The 16,287-nt window shown below is 43.7% G+C and overlaps 1 protein-coding gene across 2 annotated transcripts in view; it reads right to left on the bottom strand.

Annotated features, from left to right (window-relative positions):
- C2H21orf91 (chromosome 2 C21orf91 homolog) overlaps window positions 1-16,287 on the bottom strand; it is a 30,354-nt gene that overhangs the window by 1,906 nt on the left and 12,161 nt on the right. For both annotated transcript variants that reach the window (XM_072138580.1, XM_072138581.1), the window contains exons 3-4: window positions 8,657-9,151; window positions 898-960 (exon numbers count right to left, since the gene is read on the bottom strand). In XM_072138580.1, the coding sequence (XP_071994681.1) occupies window positions 898-960; window positions 8,657-9,151 (558 nt within the window). The remainder of the gene's footprint in view (window positions 1-897; window positions 961-8,656; window positions 9,152-16,287) is intronic.

Genomic DNA, 16,287 nt, shown 5'->3' on the forward strand with positions numbered 1-16,287 from the left:
CGTATATACGTTCCCCGTAATTGTCTAATGCGCCCGGGCTCACTGCACCGTGCCCGCAAATAAGATGGAGCATGCTCTTTTTTTCGTCCGTGCGCCTCTATTCTCTATGGAGATGGGAGGGGCAAGCAGCTCTCACTTCTCCTCTTTCCCAGTGCGTCCTATGTGTGCCCGTCCGGCCGTAGCCGTGCGTGCAACCTAAGGAGATAGCCGGAAACCCTAATTCTTCAGATTGCTGGGTGTCTCTGCAGTCGGAACCCTCACCTATAACCTTATCCTGTGGATAGGGGATAACAAGTGGTTCATGTAACCCCTTTAAGAGTTCATTCTATAGATAGTTTACAGTTATAGTATGGAAAATCCCTTTAATAAATATGTTAATACTGTAAATTAAAATGAAGACCGACACTTATAATAGGAAGGAAGAACCACCCCAGTCGATGTGTGACAAGAGTAAGCTCCTATGTTAGGTTTTTGCGCTATATCTGGACACGCGATTGGATGTATTTGTGAATGGTCGTCCGTTTTAGGAAAGGATCGGGTCACGTAAAATATGCCACTTAATGCTGATAACATCTATGTGAGCTGGTAAAGGGAGTCTAAATATAAGTCAGTAATAGGATCAGGCGCTGATAAGCTGTACTGTAACCTATACTTAGCCCGCAGCTTGGATTACACAACATCTGCACTCGCCTGACATATTGATTTCATGCCAAGGATTTTTTTTTTAAAGCAGCGGGGAGAAAAGAGCTATTATTAAAAACATAACAAAAAAAACCCTTCACATATCTGCTAAATTCATGTCCTCTGGAAGGTGGAGGCACACGGATAGACGGGATGTTACACCGCACAGAGCAGGACCTCCGGAGGACGCGCCAGTCATTAGCCATAGAGTCTTACCCTGCAGTTGCCGGAGGAGATGTTCATTTACACGTCCAAGTTCTTCTCTGCTCATCGAGCTCACTAGAAGCGAGGGGAGAGACAGACAAAAATCAATTACAGTCACCACAGCAATCCAAGTAATTGAAAACATAAAAAAAAGAGCTTATAATAAAGTCTCCGATCGGGAAGAGACAACAGAAACAGAGACAACAAATAGGGCCTAAGAGACGGAAGCTAAAAGCCGGGAGCTCTTGCTTAGAGCCATGTCCTTGGCTTTTTTGGGTGGGGATTTTGCATTAATAGCATTGGTCAAAAATTAGAGAAAATTTTCTATCTACTGGCCAGAGCCAAGAGGGGAAACTAGAAATGCATTACACATATAATTGATTTTATGGACACAGTGTAACACTTCATTTACCCTGCAGGGGGTGCTGTAGGGAACTAAAAACGCTTGCTACTAAGCTCCTCCAATGACTGGCTGTAGACGACTGTCTCAGCACAAGTTCCCAATATATGAGGGGAATAACTCCGTAACGCTAGTAATAAAATAATTGATCATGTTGTTCAGAAGGAGCATCCTCGTCACCAATTTCTGCTCGGGTCATATTCTCATAAGATATGTAAATCTCCCCCCAACTTAAAGGAAATCTGCCATCAAAATCCATCCTGATAAACCAGGGACACTTACTCATAGATCCAGGCACCGGGACTGTGGTAATCTTCTTATATTTGTTATCCATGGCCTCCTTCCTTATAGAATCAACTTTTAAAATTATGGTAATGCACTAGAAGGGCTCTGGGGGAGTTACCAGAGTCAATGCGTGTTGTAGCTTTACAGGTGGTTACACTCCGTGTTGGACTGGCCCACCAGAGTACCAGAGGATCCTCCTGTGGGCCCAGGCTCTAAACCACTACTGAACCCGTGAGGTACAGCAGAATACAACCAAATTTGGAGGCTACTAGAGTCTGTTTTTCTACAAGCTGATGGAAGTTGGGCCCCCAGCATAATTTCTCTGGTGGGCCCAAGGAACCCCAGTCTGATACTAGTTACACTGTGAGAGATAAGTGAGATTACATCAGGCAATGGGTGGGGGCAGAAGTTATGAAGAAGCAAGGGGTAGGGCGAGACAATGTAACAGCCTGTGAATCTACTACATAGAGGGCTTCTAGTAACACCCCCAGAACCTTTCTGATTAATAAGCATAATTTAAAAAGTTGAGTAATCTCCCTGGTTTATCATGATGGATTTTGATAGATTTCCTTTAAATCGCCACATTTGGTTCACATTTATCTAATATGTGTGGCCAACATTGCCCAGCACAAATGCACGGAGTCCACTATAATCCTATCCATTAAAACCCTACAAATTATGAACCTACGAGCCCCAGACATTGGAGACCTTACACATGACATTATATATACCATAATCGCCTCTACTTTAACTAATCTGCCAGCACTACTCCACAAATCTATCCCAAATCTGCATAAATTCTCCGAAAAACAAGTCACTGTCTGTTAATCTTCATGTCCATCACAGCTTCTACAGCAAACATCCGGGGCAGCTCAGAAGGTTGCGATGCTCTGCAGCAGATGCGACCTTGGGTTGTACTTGCGGAGGGCAGTGTTCATTAACAAGACAGAAGCGGAATGACAATACTTTACTTGTGCCCGAATACAGTAACCTTACACCCAATGGATGATATTTTAGATTTTATCTTGCAGGCAACTCTGCCACGAGACTATAGAGCAGATGAGACTCAGAGCTTCTAGGTGTTAGGAGGCGACCACCACTACAAGTGATCCCTTCAGAAGAAACTTAAAGGGATCCCATCACCAGTAAGCCATGGATCTATAGTATGTAGTATACACAATTTTTTAGCCACACCTTATGTTAAAACATGTCTATTTTACCTATAGAAAATGTACACAATGGAGCCAAAAATAATCACTTTATACCCAGGATGTCACACGGATAGGCCGGAAGAGGTGTGTCTTTTAAGACACCCACAATCTGGGCTCTACAACACAGTCCTTGGGTCATTTTAAAGAGGAGAATTTCAGCTTTTAAGATGCATCAGGAATGGGATTTTGTGTGCTACAGAACTGAAGATACAGGCAGCTCACATACCCAACTATAGCTTTAATGGTCTGTGGTTGCATGTTATATAGAAGTAGAGAAATTATCTTTAAAACCACACTAGCAGCATGCTCCTAGATGCCACTGAACCAGAATTGGGGCATCTGAAGGCCCATTTAAAAGACTTTTCTCAAACCGGAAAAACAATGAATTACTCTTACCGGTAATGTTGTTTCCTCAAGTCACGACGGCACCACCAGGGAGAGATAGGGATCCGCCCTCCAAGGACAGGAAACCTGAGCATAAAAAGAGGCTCCTCCTACTCCACCTCAGTTAGGTTACAGAGAATTTCTTGGAAGAGCCGTTTAGTTAGTAGACAAAACATATACACATATTCATCCGGCATATATATATATATATATATATATATATATATATATATATATATATATATATATATATATATATAATCTTCTTCATGTGTCTTTTTTTTTTTTTTTTTTTTTTTTTTGCGACACCCGTGAATCAAACCACATAAAAAAGTAACACCCGGGTGGGAATACCAGGTGCCGTCGTGACTTGAGGAAACAACATTACCGGTAAGAGTAATTCATTGTTTTCCCCTTCATCACGACGGCACCACCAGAGAGAATTGCAGAGAAAATACAAACAATTAGGGGGGGATAATAGAGGATAAGACTTTTCTTCCAAATGAAAGAGGAAGAACCCATCACATCCACCCTATAGTGTTTTAGGAAAGTGTGCGGGGTAGACCAAGTGGCCGCCTGGCAGATCTGTTCCAGCGTAGCATCCCTACACTCGGCCCATGATGTAGCTAATGATCTAGTTGAATGGGCACGGATGCCGACCGGGACAGGAAGTTCCGCAATCTCATAGGCCATCTGAATAGTCACTTTAATCCATCTAGCGATGGCTGTGGAAGATGCTTTATTCCCCTTATTCTTTCCTGAAAAGAAAATGAACAAGCTATCTGATTTCCTCCAACTAGAAGTGGAATCCAAATACTGTACAATACTCCGTCTAACATCAAGACAATGAAAAGCACTCTCTTTCTCTGTCTTAGGATTACTACAGAATGATGGAAGGATGATGTCTTGAGATCTATGGAAATCAGATACTACCTTAGGCAGGAACCCTGGGTCTGGTCTAAGGATAACCCTGTCATCCAAGACTCTACAATATGGCTGTTTATAGGACAGAGCTGCCATTTCGCCTACCCTTCTGGCTGAGGTAATGGCTGTAAGAAAAACCGTCTTAAAAGTGAGAAGCTTAATAGAAATACTATCTAATGGCTCAAAGGGAGGGCCTGACAAAGCCTTGAGGACCATAGACAAATCCCAGGGAGGCAACTTACTCCTAGAGCTGACACCTGAACCTTAAGAGTAGCCGGCTTGAGACCCTTCTCTAATCCTTTCTGCAGGAACTCAAGAATCTTACTAACATTAGGCTGAGCCAACCGCTCTGGGTCCTGACCAGAGAAGGAAAAGTAAGCCTTCCAGATCCTATGATAGATCCTATATGTAACTGGTTTCCTACTCTTCTGTAGAGTGGAAATCACCTCACGAGACAAACCTTGCTTTTGGAGGATCATCCTCTCAATAGCCATGCCGTCAGATGCAGAGCTTTTATCTCTGGATGGAGGATCGGGCCCTGCGACAATAATTTCCTGGATTCCGGAAGCACCCAGGGATCGGCTACTGACAGCTCCCTTAGACTTGAGAACCATGCCCGACGAGGCCAAAAGGGAGCTATCAAAATTACTTTTGCCCTGTCCTGTCTTATCTTTCTGATAATCCTGGGCAGGAGGATCATGGGGGGGGGAAGGCATAAAGAAGAGGACTGTCCCACTTTTGAGAAAAGGCGTCCACAGCTAAGGGAAGGTCTGCTCTGTTGAGGGAAAAAAATCTTTCTACCTTGCGATTTTTCCTTGTGGCGAAAAGATCTATCAGAGGCATCCCCCAGAGCCTGACTATCTTTTGGAATACTGACTGATTCAGCTCCCATTCCCCTTGATATAGGGTCTCTCGACTTAAAAAATCTGCCGAAACATTTTCTACACCTCTTATGTGAATTCCTTTTAGAGATGTAAAAAAGGTCTCTGCCAGGGTTAGGATCTGAGTGGCTAAGAGCATGAGGCCTGAACTTCTTGTGCCGCCCTGTCTGTTGATATAGGCAATGGTAGTAGTGTTGTCTGACATCACGGCCACCCCATGTCCCTGTAACAGAGGAAGTGCTTGTGTGAGGGCTTTTAAGACTGCTAAGAGTTCTTTTTTGTTTGATGACAGGTCCCTTTCTGTCACCTCCCAAATGCCTTGAAAATACTGATTCTCCATGTGGGCCCCCCACCCCCACGGACTGGCATCCGTAGTGATTAACCTGTCCTGACTGGGGTTCCAGGGAAGACCAACCTCTAGATTTGTTACATTTAACCACCAATCTAGGGAGTTTAAGATTCTTTTGGGGAGGAGAATTTTTACTTCTAAGGAGGCCTGATCCCTGTCCCTCTTCTCTAGAAGAAAATTCTGTAGACTCCTTGAGTGGAACTGAGCCCAAGGAACAGCAGGGATGGCGGCTGAAAAAAGACCTAGAAGAGACATACCCTTTCTTAAGGAAATCAGGGGATTTTGTTTTACCTCTAGCACAAGCAGTCTTATCTTCTCTACCTTTTCTACTGGAAGAAAGGTCCTCTGCCTCTGTGAATCTAACCATGTCCCTAAAAAGAGCTTTCTTGTTGTGGGAACCATAGATGATTTTTCTTTATCAGCCACCCTAATTTCTTTAATATCTGAAGAACCCTGGATAGTTGAGTTTGTACTTCCTGACTTGATGACTAGTAGGAAATCGTCCAGATATGGAATGAACAACCCCTGTGTTTCTCGTATGTGGGCTGCCATTTCTGACACTATTTTCGTAAAGATTCTTGGGGCAATAGCAATCCCGAATGGTAGTGCTCTGTATTGATAATGATGAACCTCCGAGTCTACCTGAATAGCCACCCTTAAGTATTTCTGAAAGTCCTGATGTATGGGGATGTGGTAATACGCATCGGCTAGATCTATTGAGGCCATGAAACAACAGGTTTACCGCTGATTTCAGGGTTTCCATCTTGAATTTTGGGACCATCAGGAATCTGTTTAGGGGCTTTAGATTTAAAATGACTCTTAATGAACCCCCCGGTTTCTTTACCAGAAACAGATTTGAATAAAATCCCTGGCCCTGTTCGGCAAGCGGAACTTGACACAGTACCTTTTTCTGGATCAGGGTCCGGACTTCTGTAAACATCGCTTCTCTGTTTTCTCTGGAAGCGGGATACGTGATGGCTAATCGAGAGGGAGGAAGAGATAGAAAATCCATCGAGACGCCCTTTTGAACTGTCTGAAGCACCCACTTGCTGCCTGATATCTCCGACCAGGCTTCGAAAAAGTGGGCTAGTCTTCCCCCTACGGGGAGCCTGGCGTCATAAAGCATTTGGTCTCTGACGCTTTGGGTCTCTGGGCTGATTGAACAGGAGTCCTCTGTTTTTTTGAAAGGGTCTGAAATTCTGATTCCTTTCTGTCCCCCTTCTTTGAGATCTCGGCCTCCGAAAGGGACGAAAGGAACTACCCTGGGTAGAGGGAAAAGATTTTACTCTACTCCCTGCATTCTCCAATAATTCCTCTAACACCTTCCCGAATAACAATTTTCCGTCACAAGGGATTCCACATAGTCTGTTCCTCGACCCTATATCCCCTGGCCAATTTTTTAGCCAGAGGGCTCTCCTAGGCGGCCCCCTTCTGCACATTAGAAATTGACAAGGCTAAAGCATCCCTTGGCACCTTATTTTGAATATCTGTTTCTAGCTGATCTAACCAAAACATCATAGAACGGGAAACACAAGCGGCTGCAATATTAGGCTTAAAAGCCGAGGTAGCCGAATCCCAAGATCTTTTAAGAAAACTTTCAATTTTCTTATCCATAGGATCTCTTAGGGAACCTAAATCTTCAAACGGGAGAGAAGACCTGCGACTGACCTTTGCTACAGACGCATCCACTTTAGGAGCAGAGCCCCATGTATTGGATACCTCTGAGTCAAAGGGATACTTCCTCTTCACTGATCTAGGAATATACGATTTCCTATCTGGCTTCTCCCATTCCTTCTGTATTAGGGATGACACTGTCTCATGAAGGGGAAAAGATAATTTATGTCTTTCTTTAAGCCCTTCGAACATAATATCCTGAACGGATTTAGGTTGCTTCTTGTCCTCAATGTCCATAGTCATCCTGACCAATTTAAGAAGACAATCCGAGTCGTCAATATTAAACAGAGGACGCCCTGCATGTTCTACTTCAGAGGCCAGGGAACCTGAATCGCTGACTGAGGCTACACCTTCTTCCTCCGATCCTGACCCTTCTGCAACATATACCGCGGAGGTGCCTGGCTGATCCTGAGTGAGTGGGGGTGGGTTTGACAACTCTCTGGCCTTTTGGACTTCCTCTCTAACCACGCTCCTTAATGATTCCATCCAAACGGCAGATTCCTCAGTTACGATTTTGCCAATACAGGTGTTACAGGTGGCTTTTTCATAACTGGAAGGGAGTTTATGGGCGCAAATTTTACACTCTCTATGGTGCGTCTTACGGGTAGCCTTTTTAGGCCCCTCTTCTCCCTAAGATAGACAAACAATAACACCTGTTATAAGATCAGCACAAAGAAGTAAAAAACACTCACCGCCCTGCAGTATAGTTACCGGGGCTGGAGTCCTGGGTGTATCTGCAAGATCACGTTTGTCTGCCATGCTGCACTACTGACTTGTAACCAGCACTCAGCAGTTTCCACCTTATCCTATTTAAACCTCCCGCCAAGTAGGCGTGGCCTCTGACCTACTTCCTGGTCAGGCTGCCAGCGGCGAGAAAAAATATCAAAAGATGATGAAACACAAAAAGAACACGCTTTCCTTTTGATTGACTAAAAATTGTGCGCCTCACCGCTCTTGAAGACATGCGGCGCGCTTTACTGTTTGTTCCGAGCGCCACTTCGGGCGCTCGTAGCTGAAACCGGAAGTGACTATGCGTCACTTCCGGTGCGCGCTTAATCACTCACCCCCGTTGCCGGCAGCCGCAGGTTCCTATCAGCTCCGTTCAGACCGCGGTCCTGCACAGCCGGAGGGAGGAAAAAACGGCACAACCTCATCCCCACACCGGAGGATAGAACTGCCGGCGTCCCACACTCCTTTCATGGAGAAGGGTAAGTGAGACACCGCAGGGACACCTTCATCATGGCGTGCTCAGGTCTCCTTCCAAGGACAGGAAACCAAACTGAGGTGGAGTAGGAGGAGCCTCTTTTTATGCTCAGGTTTCCTGTCCTTGGAGGGCGGATCCCTATCTCTCCCTGGTGGTGCCGTCGTGATGAAGGGGAAAGTGTCTCTTCTCTGCTCACTCGCCTATGACCTGGGAGCTGCAGATGCAGGGATAGCACCAACATGAGCATGGATAAGCCATCGTTATTACTACCCAGCCACTCTGAACTCTGCAGAACATCGCCTGTAATTTCAAGTATTGCAAATATTTTATGGTGCATCTTTTTGTGCTAAATTTCTACATCAAAGCCACTTCTAGCACAGACCAAACACAATATTCTCTCCCTTATGCATTTATAGACTCTTTAAAATAACACCAGGATGTTAGGAAGTGAACACATACATTGTTCCTTGCTGTAATGCTGGTGTCTCCTCCGATCACTCTGTCCGGGCGGCTGGTTAGAGTGGTCATCAGACTTCCGATCCGTACAAGGATTAGACCACAGTTGTCCATGACAGAAGGTCGTGCTGAAATCCCTGTCGTTCCCCTTTCCATACGTGGCTATGCCTCCAGCTCCAGTGTCCAACCACTTTTCGGAATACCTGGGAACCTGCGAGTCGTGTTGGGGTATCAGACTACGGTCATTCAGATGTCTGAATTTGTAAAGCTTATGTTGAGCAGCTTTGGAACGATCCGAATCAGAATATAAATCCTTATTTTGTGCGTATTGGACGATCCAGTTTATTTTTTTGCCGAGAATAGTTTTTACTTCCTCGTACGGACTCTTGGTAAGCTTGGACCGGGAACAGTCTTGGTTTGCTATCTGGTGGTATTTCTCAAAACAGTCCTTGTGACCCCGCAGCGATCTGGTGTGAAGAAGGTCCGACTTTCCGATTCCTAAAAATACAGAAAATAATAATATTAAGAAAAATACACAAGACAGACAATTTTTATTTAAAACGACATCTATACCACCAGGATGAAGGATTGTAAACCAAGCACACTGACATACTGGTGTGTGTCCCCTCTGGCAGGATCCGCTCTTCTTTTAGCTTCTTAAGCTGTTTTTTTTTTAATTAAAAAAAAATACTGTTTAAAAAATTATGCAATTGAGCCTGAGGGTCTCCAGCTCCATAGATGTCAATGCAGCCTAATTTGCATAATAAAAAAAATTTGGTAAAAAAAAAAAAAAAAAAAAAAAAGGCATTAGACGCTAAAAGAAGGGCAGATCCCGGCAGAGGAGGCACACACCAGTATGTCAGTGTGCTTGGCTTACAATCCTTCATCCTGGTTGTAGATTTCCTTGGGGTGCAAAAGGACAGCATTTTAAAACCCCATGGAAAAAAAGTTGGACGTAGATCGGTCACCTGGGAGTGGCTATAGAGTAGGAGTTCCCTTCCACCCTTGGGAAACCGCGTGACAGGTTCCCTTTAACTAGTCCTACTAGTCAGAAAGGTAGGGGCTGAAAAGATAAATCAATCTCAAGCAGTGTCAGGATCAGCGAGGAGGCGGAGTATACAGACTCTATACTGCAGCTCCCCGCCTCCATGACTGGAACAGAGGAAATCAACATTTTTTTTTTTAGCAGAATGGTGGCTCTAATCCCATGTATAAAGACTTCTACACGGGTATCGCGTGTGGTTTGTCCCTTTAACGTATAATAGTGTGTGGTCTGACATAACCGCCCTGAACACGCACAGTTTTGTTCGGGCTTGTAAGCTCTGCAGCAAGTGTAGCTCGAACAAAATCCTACTTTATCCAGGAATGCCCCGATTATTAACAGACTAAACCGGATCTACAAGCTAGAAGGGGGATGGCAACAAAATCCTTTTGTCAATCTACCTGGTAATTTTAAAATTGGTTCCTCCCAAAAGTAGATATTCTAAGGCATTGTACATGCAAGGAGAGCTAACAGATCTATGTAACTGAAGCATCTTCTATAACTCTTGGAGAAATGACACAATGCAATCTATTAATTGACACCTGGGCGTTTCTAGTTGTGGGTGTGTCCCTATACAGTTTAACACTGACCAATTACAGCTGACTGTATAAAGGGGGACAGACCCTTTTAATAAGGGGGAATGCTAACACCTTGTTGTCAATAAATATTCAGAAGGAACAAACAGAGGATTGGCTCAACAGGACAATGGAACCAGAATAAACTTGGAGAAGAAGTTGCTGGCGCTTCCATGAAAGCACCAAGACTGTTCTTACAGGTGACCTGTACTTTCAGCCCTAAAAAGGCTAAAATCCATTCACTCTTTCCATCTGTATAATCCATTCCCCCCCCAAAAAAAAAAGTCTCCCTCTCAGGATCAACCTTTGACTGACTCTTGGGGACTCAGTCCATCCATATATTGAATGGCTGCATGCAATACAACATTTCTCCTGTAGTGGCCACTGTAGCAGAATAGATAACCTCCTTAAGAGGAAGAGAGATGTCGATCAGATGATCACAGTACAATTTATCTTTTTAAAGGGGTAATCTGTCATGATGCTAAATACTGAGATGTTTAATGCATAATTGGAACCATTTCAATGTATGTAAATCAATAGGAACCCCATTGACTGTGGCCACCATTTAGTATAAGAATTGCTTATATTTCACATTTTAGCTCCAAGAAATCAGCCAGGTAAGTGTTCTTGTCTATATTCACCATATTAGAGTCTTATCTTATATATAAGAGATGTAACGTCCTTTCATATAGCGGCCACGTGTAAAGAGATCGCACTGAAGTTCCTCCTGAGGACATCCCACAATTTGAAGTTTAAACTTCAAGCCTCAATTCTTCCTGAAGATTAGAGGTAAATGTTCTTAGACAACCTCGAGCTCTGGACGCCAATTCCCCCACTTGCGTAAGAAAAAAAAGCTCCAGTTTTGGGACTTAAAATAAGAATATTTTGAAAATCTTGAAAGACTTTTCCCTGAACAGCCGGCTTGTACTGAGAGCAGGTAAGGACTGCAGAGCCGAGATAGGATTGAGAAGGTTTTAATTTCATGCTTATTAGCAGATTTTTGCAAAGAAGCTGAAATTCTTGAGAGGGGTTATGGACACGAAACGTCTGAAGGGAGAGTAAAATTAGGTCAATGTGAAAGAACGTTGTTGTCTACCAAAGTCTTCATTCTAGTAGGACGCTCATCATTGTCCCGTCTTAAAGCAACCCTAACATGAGGATTTAAGCTCGAAAGCCATCACAGTCTTCCATTTTCAGTTCTTGCGGATCCTCAAACATGGATGAAATACCGATAACATACGTACCGTTTTTGCAAACATATGGCTCCACTGTGTGTGGCCCAAAAATAGGACAAGTTCTTGCTCATGTGGCCCAACAATGCCTTTAATTTGGTCTTATGGTGTGTTGTTAAGAAACCTGTTAAACCAACAGATTTTCCTCCTAAGGCGCCATATACACATGAAATTTGTGGAGGTATTGAGCTTGTTAGCATCCAACTGCCTGATCCCGATTTCCCGCAATATTTGCAATCGGTTGAGAGCCAGAAGGCATCATATGCATGTGAGGTTTTGTCAGTCCCACCAAGATAGGAGCACCTTAGTTTTTTCATTAGTGGAACGCCAAAGTTTTCAAATACTCATTGGTCTGAGCATGACGTGTCCAAATCGGTGGCCACCAATGAAGGTCAAAAGATTGCACCGACTAGAATACAGTCCGTGAGGCTGTAGATCATTTTGTTGGATAGCTAAATAAATAAAAAGTTGGATAGGATCCTGCCTCTCTGGGCTCACTAGTGGTCATCACATTTACAAATTCAGCTACTGCCGTACAACTAGACATCACACAACCGTGGGATTTCTACGCCCAGGCTTTCTGCTTTCTATTTTAGGGAGAAACATTCTATAAAGGTTGTAATCGCATATTGAAACAGACAGGCAGACGGTAGATTTGTCACTAAACCGGTCAGCTGTGATAAAAAACTTATGCTGCAAATTGGAGGAGGAGGATGAGGGGGTTGAAAAGAAGGAATTTCTCGCTTGAGTGTAGGATTAAGCCTCGGGCTTGGAATGTGCATCTCCGGCTCATAGCATATTGCTGAAATACAACTCTTCAGGCTTGGTTTATCCTTATGTGGATAGCGGACAAATCTGCAGAGCAGGGGCCAGCTGTGATCTGGCCTCCCCCTCCTTCCGTAGCCTATTAGATGTAAAACATCTAAAGTATCTTAAAAGGGATGATGTTGGGTGACTAAAGATTGGAAATATTGGACATATTGGAGGTCATTTACTAAGGGCCCGAATCACTATTTTCCGTCAGGTTTCCCGAATATTACCGATTTGAGCCGTCTTTCCCCGAATTGCCCCGGGTTTTTGGCGCACGCGATCTGATTGTGGCGCATCGGCGGCGGCATGCATGCGGCGGAAATCGGACGCACTACCATAGTCAATCGCTGGAAGACCCGAATCCTTGATGGAGAACGCGCCGCTGGAATGCGACAGGACCAGGTAAGTAAATGTGACCCATTGAATTTGTCCAAGTTGAAGTATGGAGAAGCTGAGAAGGTAGAACCTGATAAATTCACGCAACCTCTCCATCACACAGACTTAGGGTCCTCTTAAAGTTGGCCACATCACCAGATACCAAAAGGCAGCTTTATACAACCGATTACGCAGGACGTAACAAAGGGAATGCATCATCTGACCACCATGACTGTGTAATATGGAGCCTTGTACATAGTATTGGCTTAACAAATCAACATGGATGGATAGTCATGTGTTCAGCACAGTATAGAGGCCGCTTTGTGACTGATCTCCTGACAGGGATAATCCCAGACTAAACTCCTTAAAGACACATTGTACCACAGAAAGGAGCTGAATCAGTCCGTCCGGGAAAATGACTCTTGTGCTTCAATTACTGCCAATTCATAGGAAGTAGTAATCAGGCAGTGATAAGTATCCTCAGTAAAGTCTTCTGCAATGCCCAGGTGGCTAAATCTCCGGGGCTCGAGGGAATCCTACACCCATGCTCTGAAGGGATGAATAGTCAATGAATATGTGAATGTCACGAAAAAGGGGCGGGTCTTGCTGCTACAGGGGGCACGCTTATCCAAACAGTGGCCTCAAAATGTCTGTAGAACTGGGATCCCAGATGTTTGCTAACTTTTTGCCAAGTATGAACACATCCCATCAGCCCCTTACTGATGTCAGCAATGAGGACTCCACCATGTTAAATTCATCACTGTGTCCCGATCAAGTTCCCCGTAGCACTATATCGAATGTGTTAAGGGGGATCCCTGTCCATGGGTTGGATCTGGTAGCTCTACTAAAGTATACAAGAGATTACCTTAAAAGAGGTTTGGAACTTATTAAAAATACATCAAATTTTTAAGCCAAGGCCAGCTCTGAAAGTCTACCTAAAGACCAGTTGCCCCCAAGCAAATTCATGGACTGGACGGACATGCCAAGTTCAGTCCAGTGATACGAGCATGAAGCGTTGTTCTCAAACCTAAATCACTTGTGGGAAACCAGCTCTAGACATACAGCACTTTTTGATACCAGCTCTAGAAAATCTGACCAAAATCTGAACATGTGAACATATCCTAACCCTACAAAACCTCCAACACGAAGAAATACTGGCAGCTCCTACAAGGAAGGCCCCACCATAAATTCACATTAGGACAACGTCTTCCATTACCACTGTGTACCAATCTAAATGCTCATGTATTATAGGGGAAATGAAGGTTGCACGTTCCACTATTTGGTCCTTTTGTGCGGCAATCAATACAATATTACACACAAGTCAGACGCCTCCACAGGAGCATAAAGCGGATTCCCGTCACCCAGACACACGCGCATAAACAACGCCGCTCTCAGAGGGGAGGCTTTTGAGCGTGAAGACTCCTTCGTCATTTACACCAACAAATGTCACTTTAACAAGTAGGAATCAGCAAGCGGTCGGCTGCTTGCTTAACCTCTATTATGTTTGTGCATTTCACATTGTAAGCTGTTGGGAGCGAGTTTAAGTCTTTCCGCTCCATCAAGTGACATTTATTCAGCAGAGGCTTTGCAGCTGCCAGGGCCCTTAAAATCACAGGCAGGGGACCCACAGCTCCCCAGGTCTCATGGCTCTGCAAACTTTTTAATCTAGTTTAGTTAGGTATTAACAGTAAAGTGAGGAACAGTTAAAAAGGCAAAAACAAAAAAGTACAAATAACTTAGCAGAATGCAAAAAAATATAAATGACAAAATTCCACTACGTGTTACAAGTCTATTTAGAACAGAAATGTATGGCTCCAATGTTCTGTGCTCTGCAGAGGCGGGGTTTAGATGGGGGTGTGGCCTCCAAAGATTTTTTTTTTTTTTTTTTTTTGCTAAACAGTGTAATTGGACCAGCATCAGGGAGAATGGATCTACCAAAATAGAGAACTTATACAGGGTCAGTGACTTCTCCATGGCGAGTCTACTCATTTAGCCTTTTCATGAGTGATACTCAAAGCGCCTTCCAAACTTATTTTTTGATTTTTTTTTTTTTTAATTTCACCCATATTTCAGAAAGCCACTTAAACCTTATTTATTCATAACTGAAACCCCTCCGCTAATATTTTTCCCTAGCAGTGCATTTGCCAATTATGTCAAGTAGACAAATTTTGGTAAATTTTCCCTATGTACCTGTAATATATACAGGCAGCCCCCCGGATTACGTACAAGGGTCATCTGTAAGTCGGGTGTTCTTAAGTAGGGGACCGCCTGTATAAAATGAAACATTGAAGCTCCTCTGGTAAGATCTTTAGTGTAGCTTTCGATGTTTGTCTTGATGAGTCTCTTGTCACTTGCTATAAATGAGCAGCCTGAGTGTTGTCGTCCTCGGGGACACATGAGCACTCAGGTGAGGAGCCGGCATCTGTGCACAGCCAAGCCGCCTAAAAGCACATAATAAAACTCTTATGATGCAATAAAACAAACTTTCTCAAGCCGCTTTTATCTCCTTGTTACATCTAAAAGTCCTGGGTTGGGGAGTCGAGACTCAGTTCCCCAAGGCTGCTCCCCTCTGTGCTCACATTTACTTCTTAATCTGCCCTCGCGGATGAGGAAGACGATACGACTTCTCACATAGTATTCGGAGAGAAGTCTGTTACAGAAGAGTATAAAAAAAGGCTCAGTGTTTATCACACCACGGAAATCTAATGAGGAATTCTCCACGGGGGGTCCCAAACAGAGAGTTGAATGCTGGGTCTATACTGTTCTTAACCATATATTTGCCTGCTACAATCTCATATTCCTACCACCTGATTGCAAAACTTTGCCAATCCTTGAAAGTTGGTCAAGTTCTAAAAATCAGAAGCCATGACTTCATCCTTCATGCCACCAGGGTGAGATATATCTAAAGGCTTCAAGGCCCAGATAGACATCTGAAGATTACGATGCCGTCCAACTATACGTCAGAGTAAAGTATCCAAAAGCCACGGAAACAATGAATGCCAGTAGTTCATTCCCAAATCTCAGGTGAAATCATGTGTATATATTGCCTAATCGAACATACATGGGTAAGGGAGAGCAGAGAGGAATAGCCATCAGCTAGACTGATAATTGATGGTCTATTCTTAAAATAGGTAATTAGTTAGAGAGCGCTTGGTTAGATGCTCAACTTCAGATGACAACCATTGTTGGGATAAAGAGCCAGAAACTGATGTCTTCATACCATTTGCAGTTGACGTGTTAAATGTGGCCCGAGCTACAGACTTATAAATGATGGTCTATACTTAGAATAGGTGATTATCTACAGCAAGCGATTGGGTTCAATCCTCAACCCTTTATTTCAGATGATAATCATCAACAGACCCAAAGCCGACATCTCCATGCACTTTGCAGTTGATGTGTTATATCTGACCTGAGCTCTAGTAGCACAGTTGCACCATTAGAGTGTACGGCACCAGCTACTCCTGACATTAACCGATCCGCATGGGGGTTCCAAAACCCCAACACAATTATAGAGTGGTCAATCCTAAACTTTAACGTGCAACGTTTCTCCAATTCAGGACAAAGCTATAAAATATACAACTTTATTAAAATTTTAATCTG

Source organism: Engystomops pustulosus, chromosome 2, assembly GCF_040894005.1.
Source record: "Engystomops pustulosus chromosome 2, aEngPut4.maternal, whole genome shotgun sequence".
Taxonomy (NCBI): domain Eukaryota; kingdom Metazoa; phylum Chordata; class Amphibia; order Anura; family Leptodactylidae; genus Engystomops; species Engystomops pustulosus.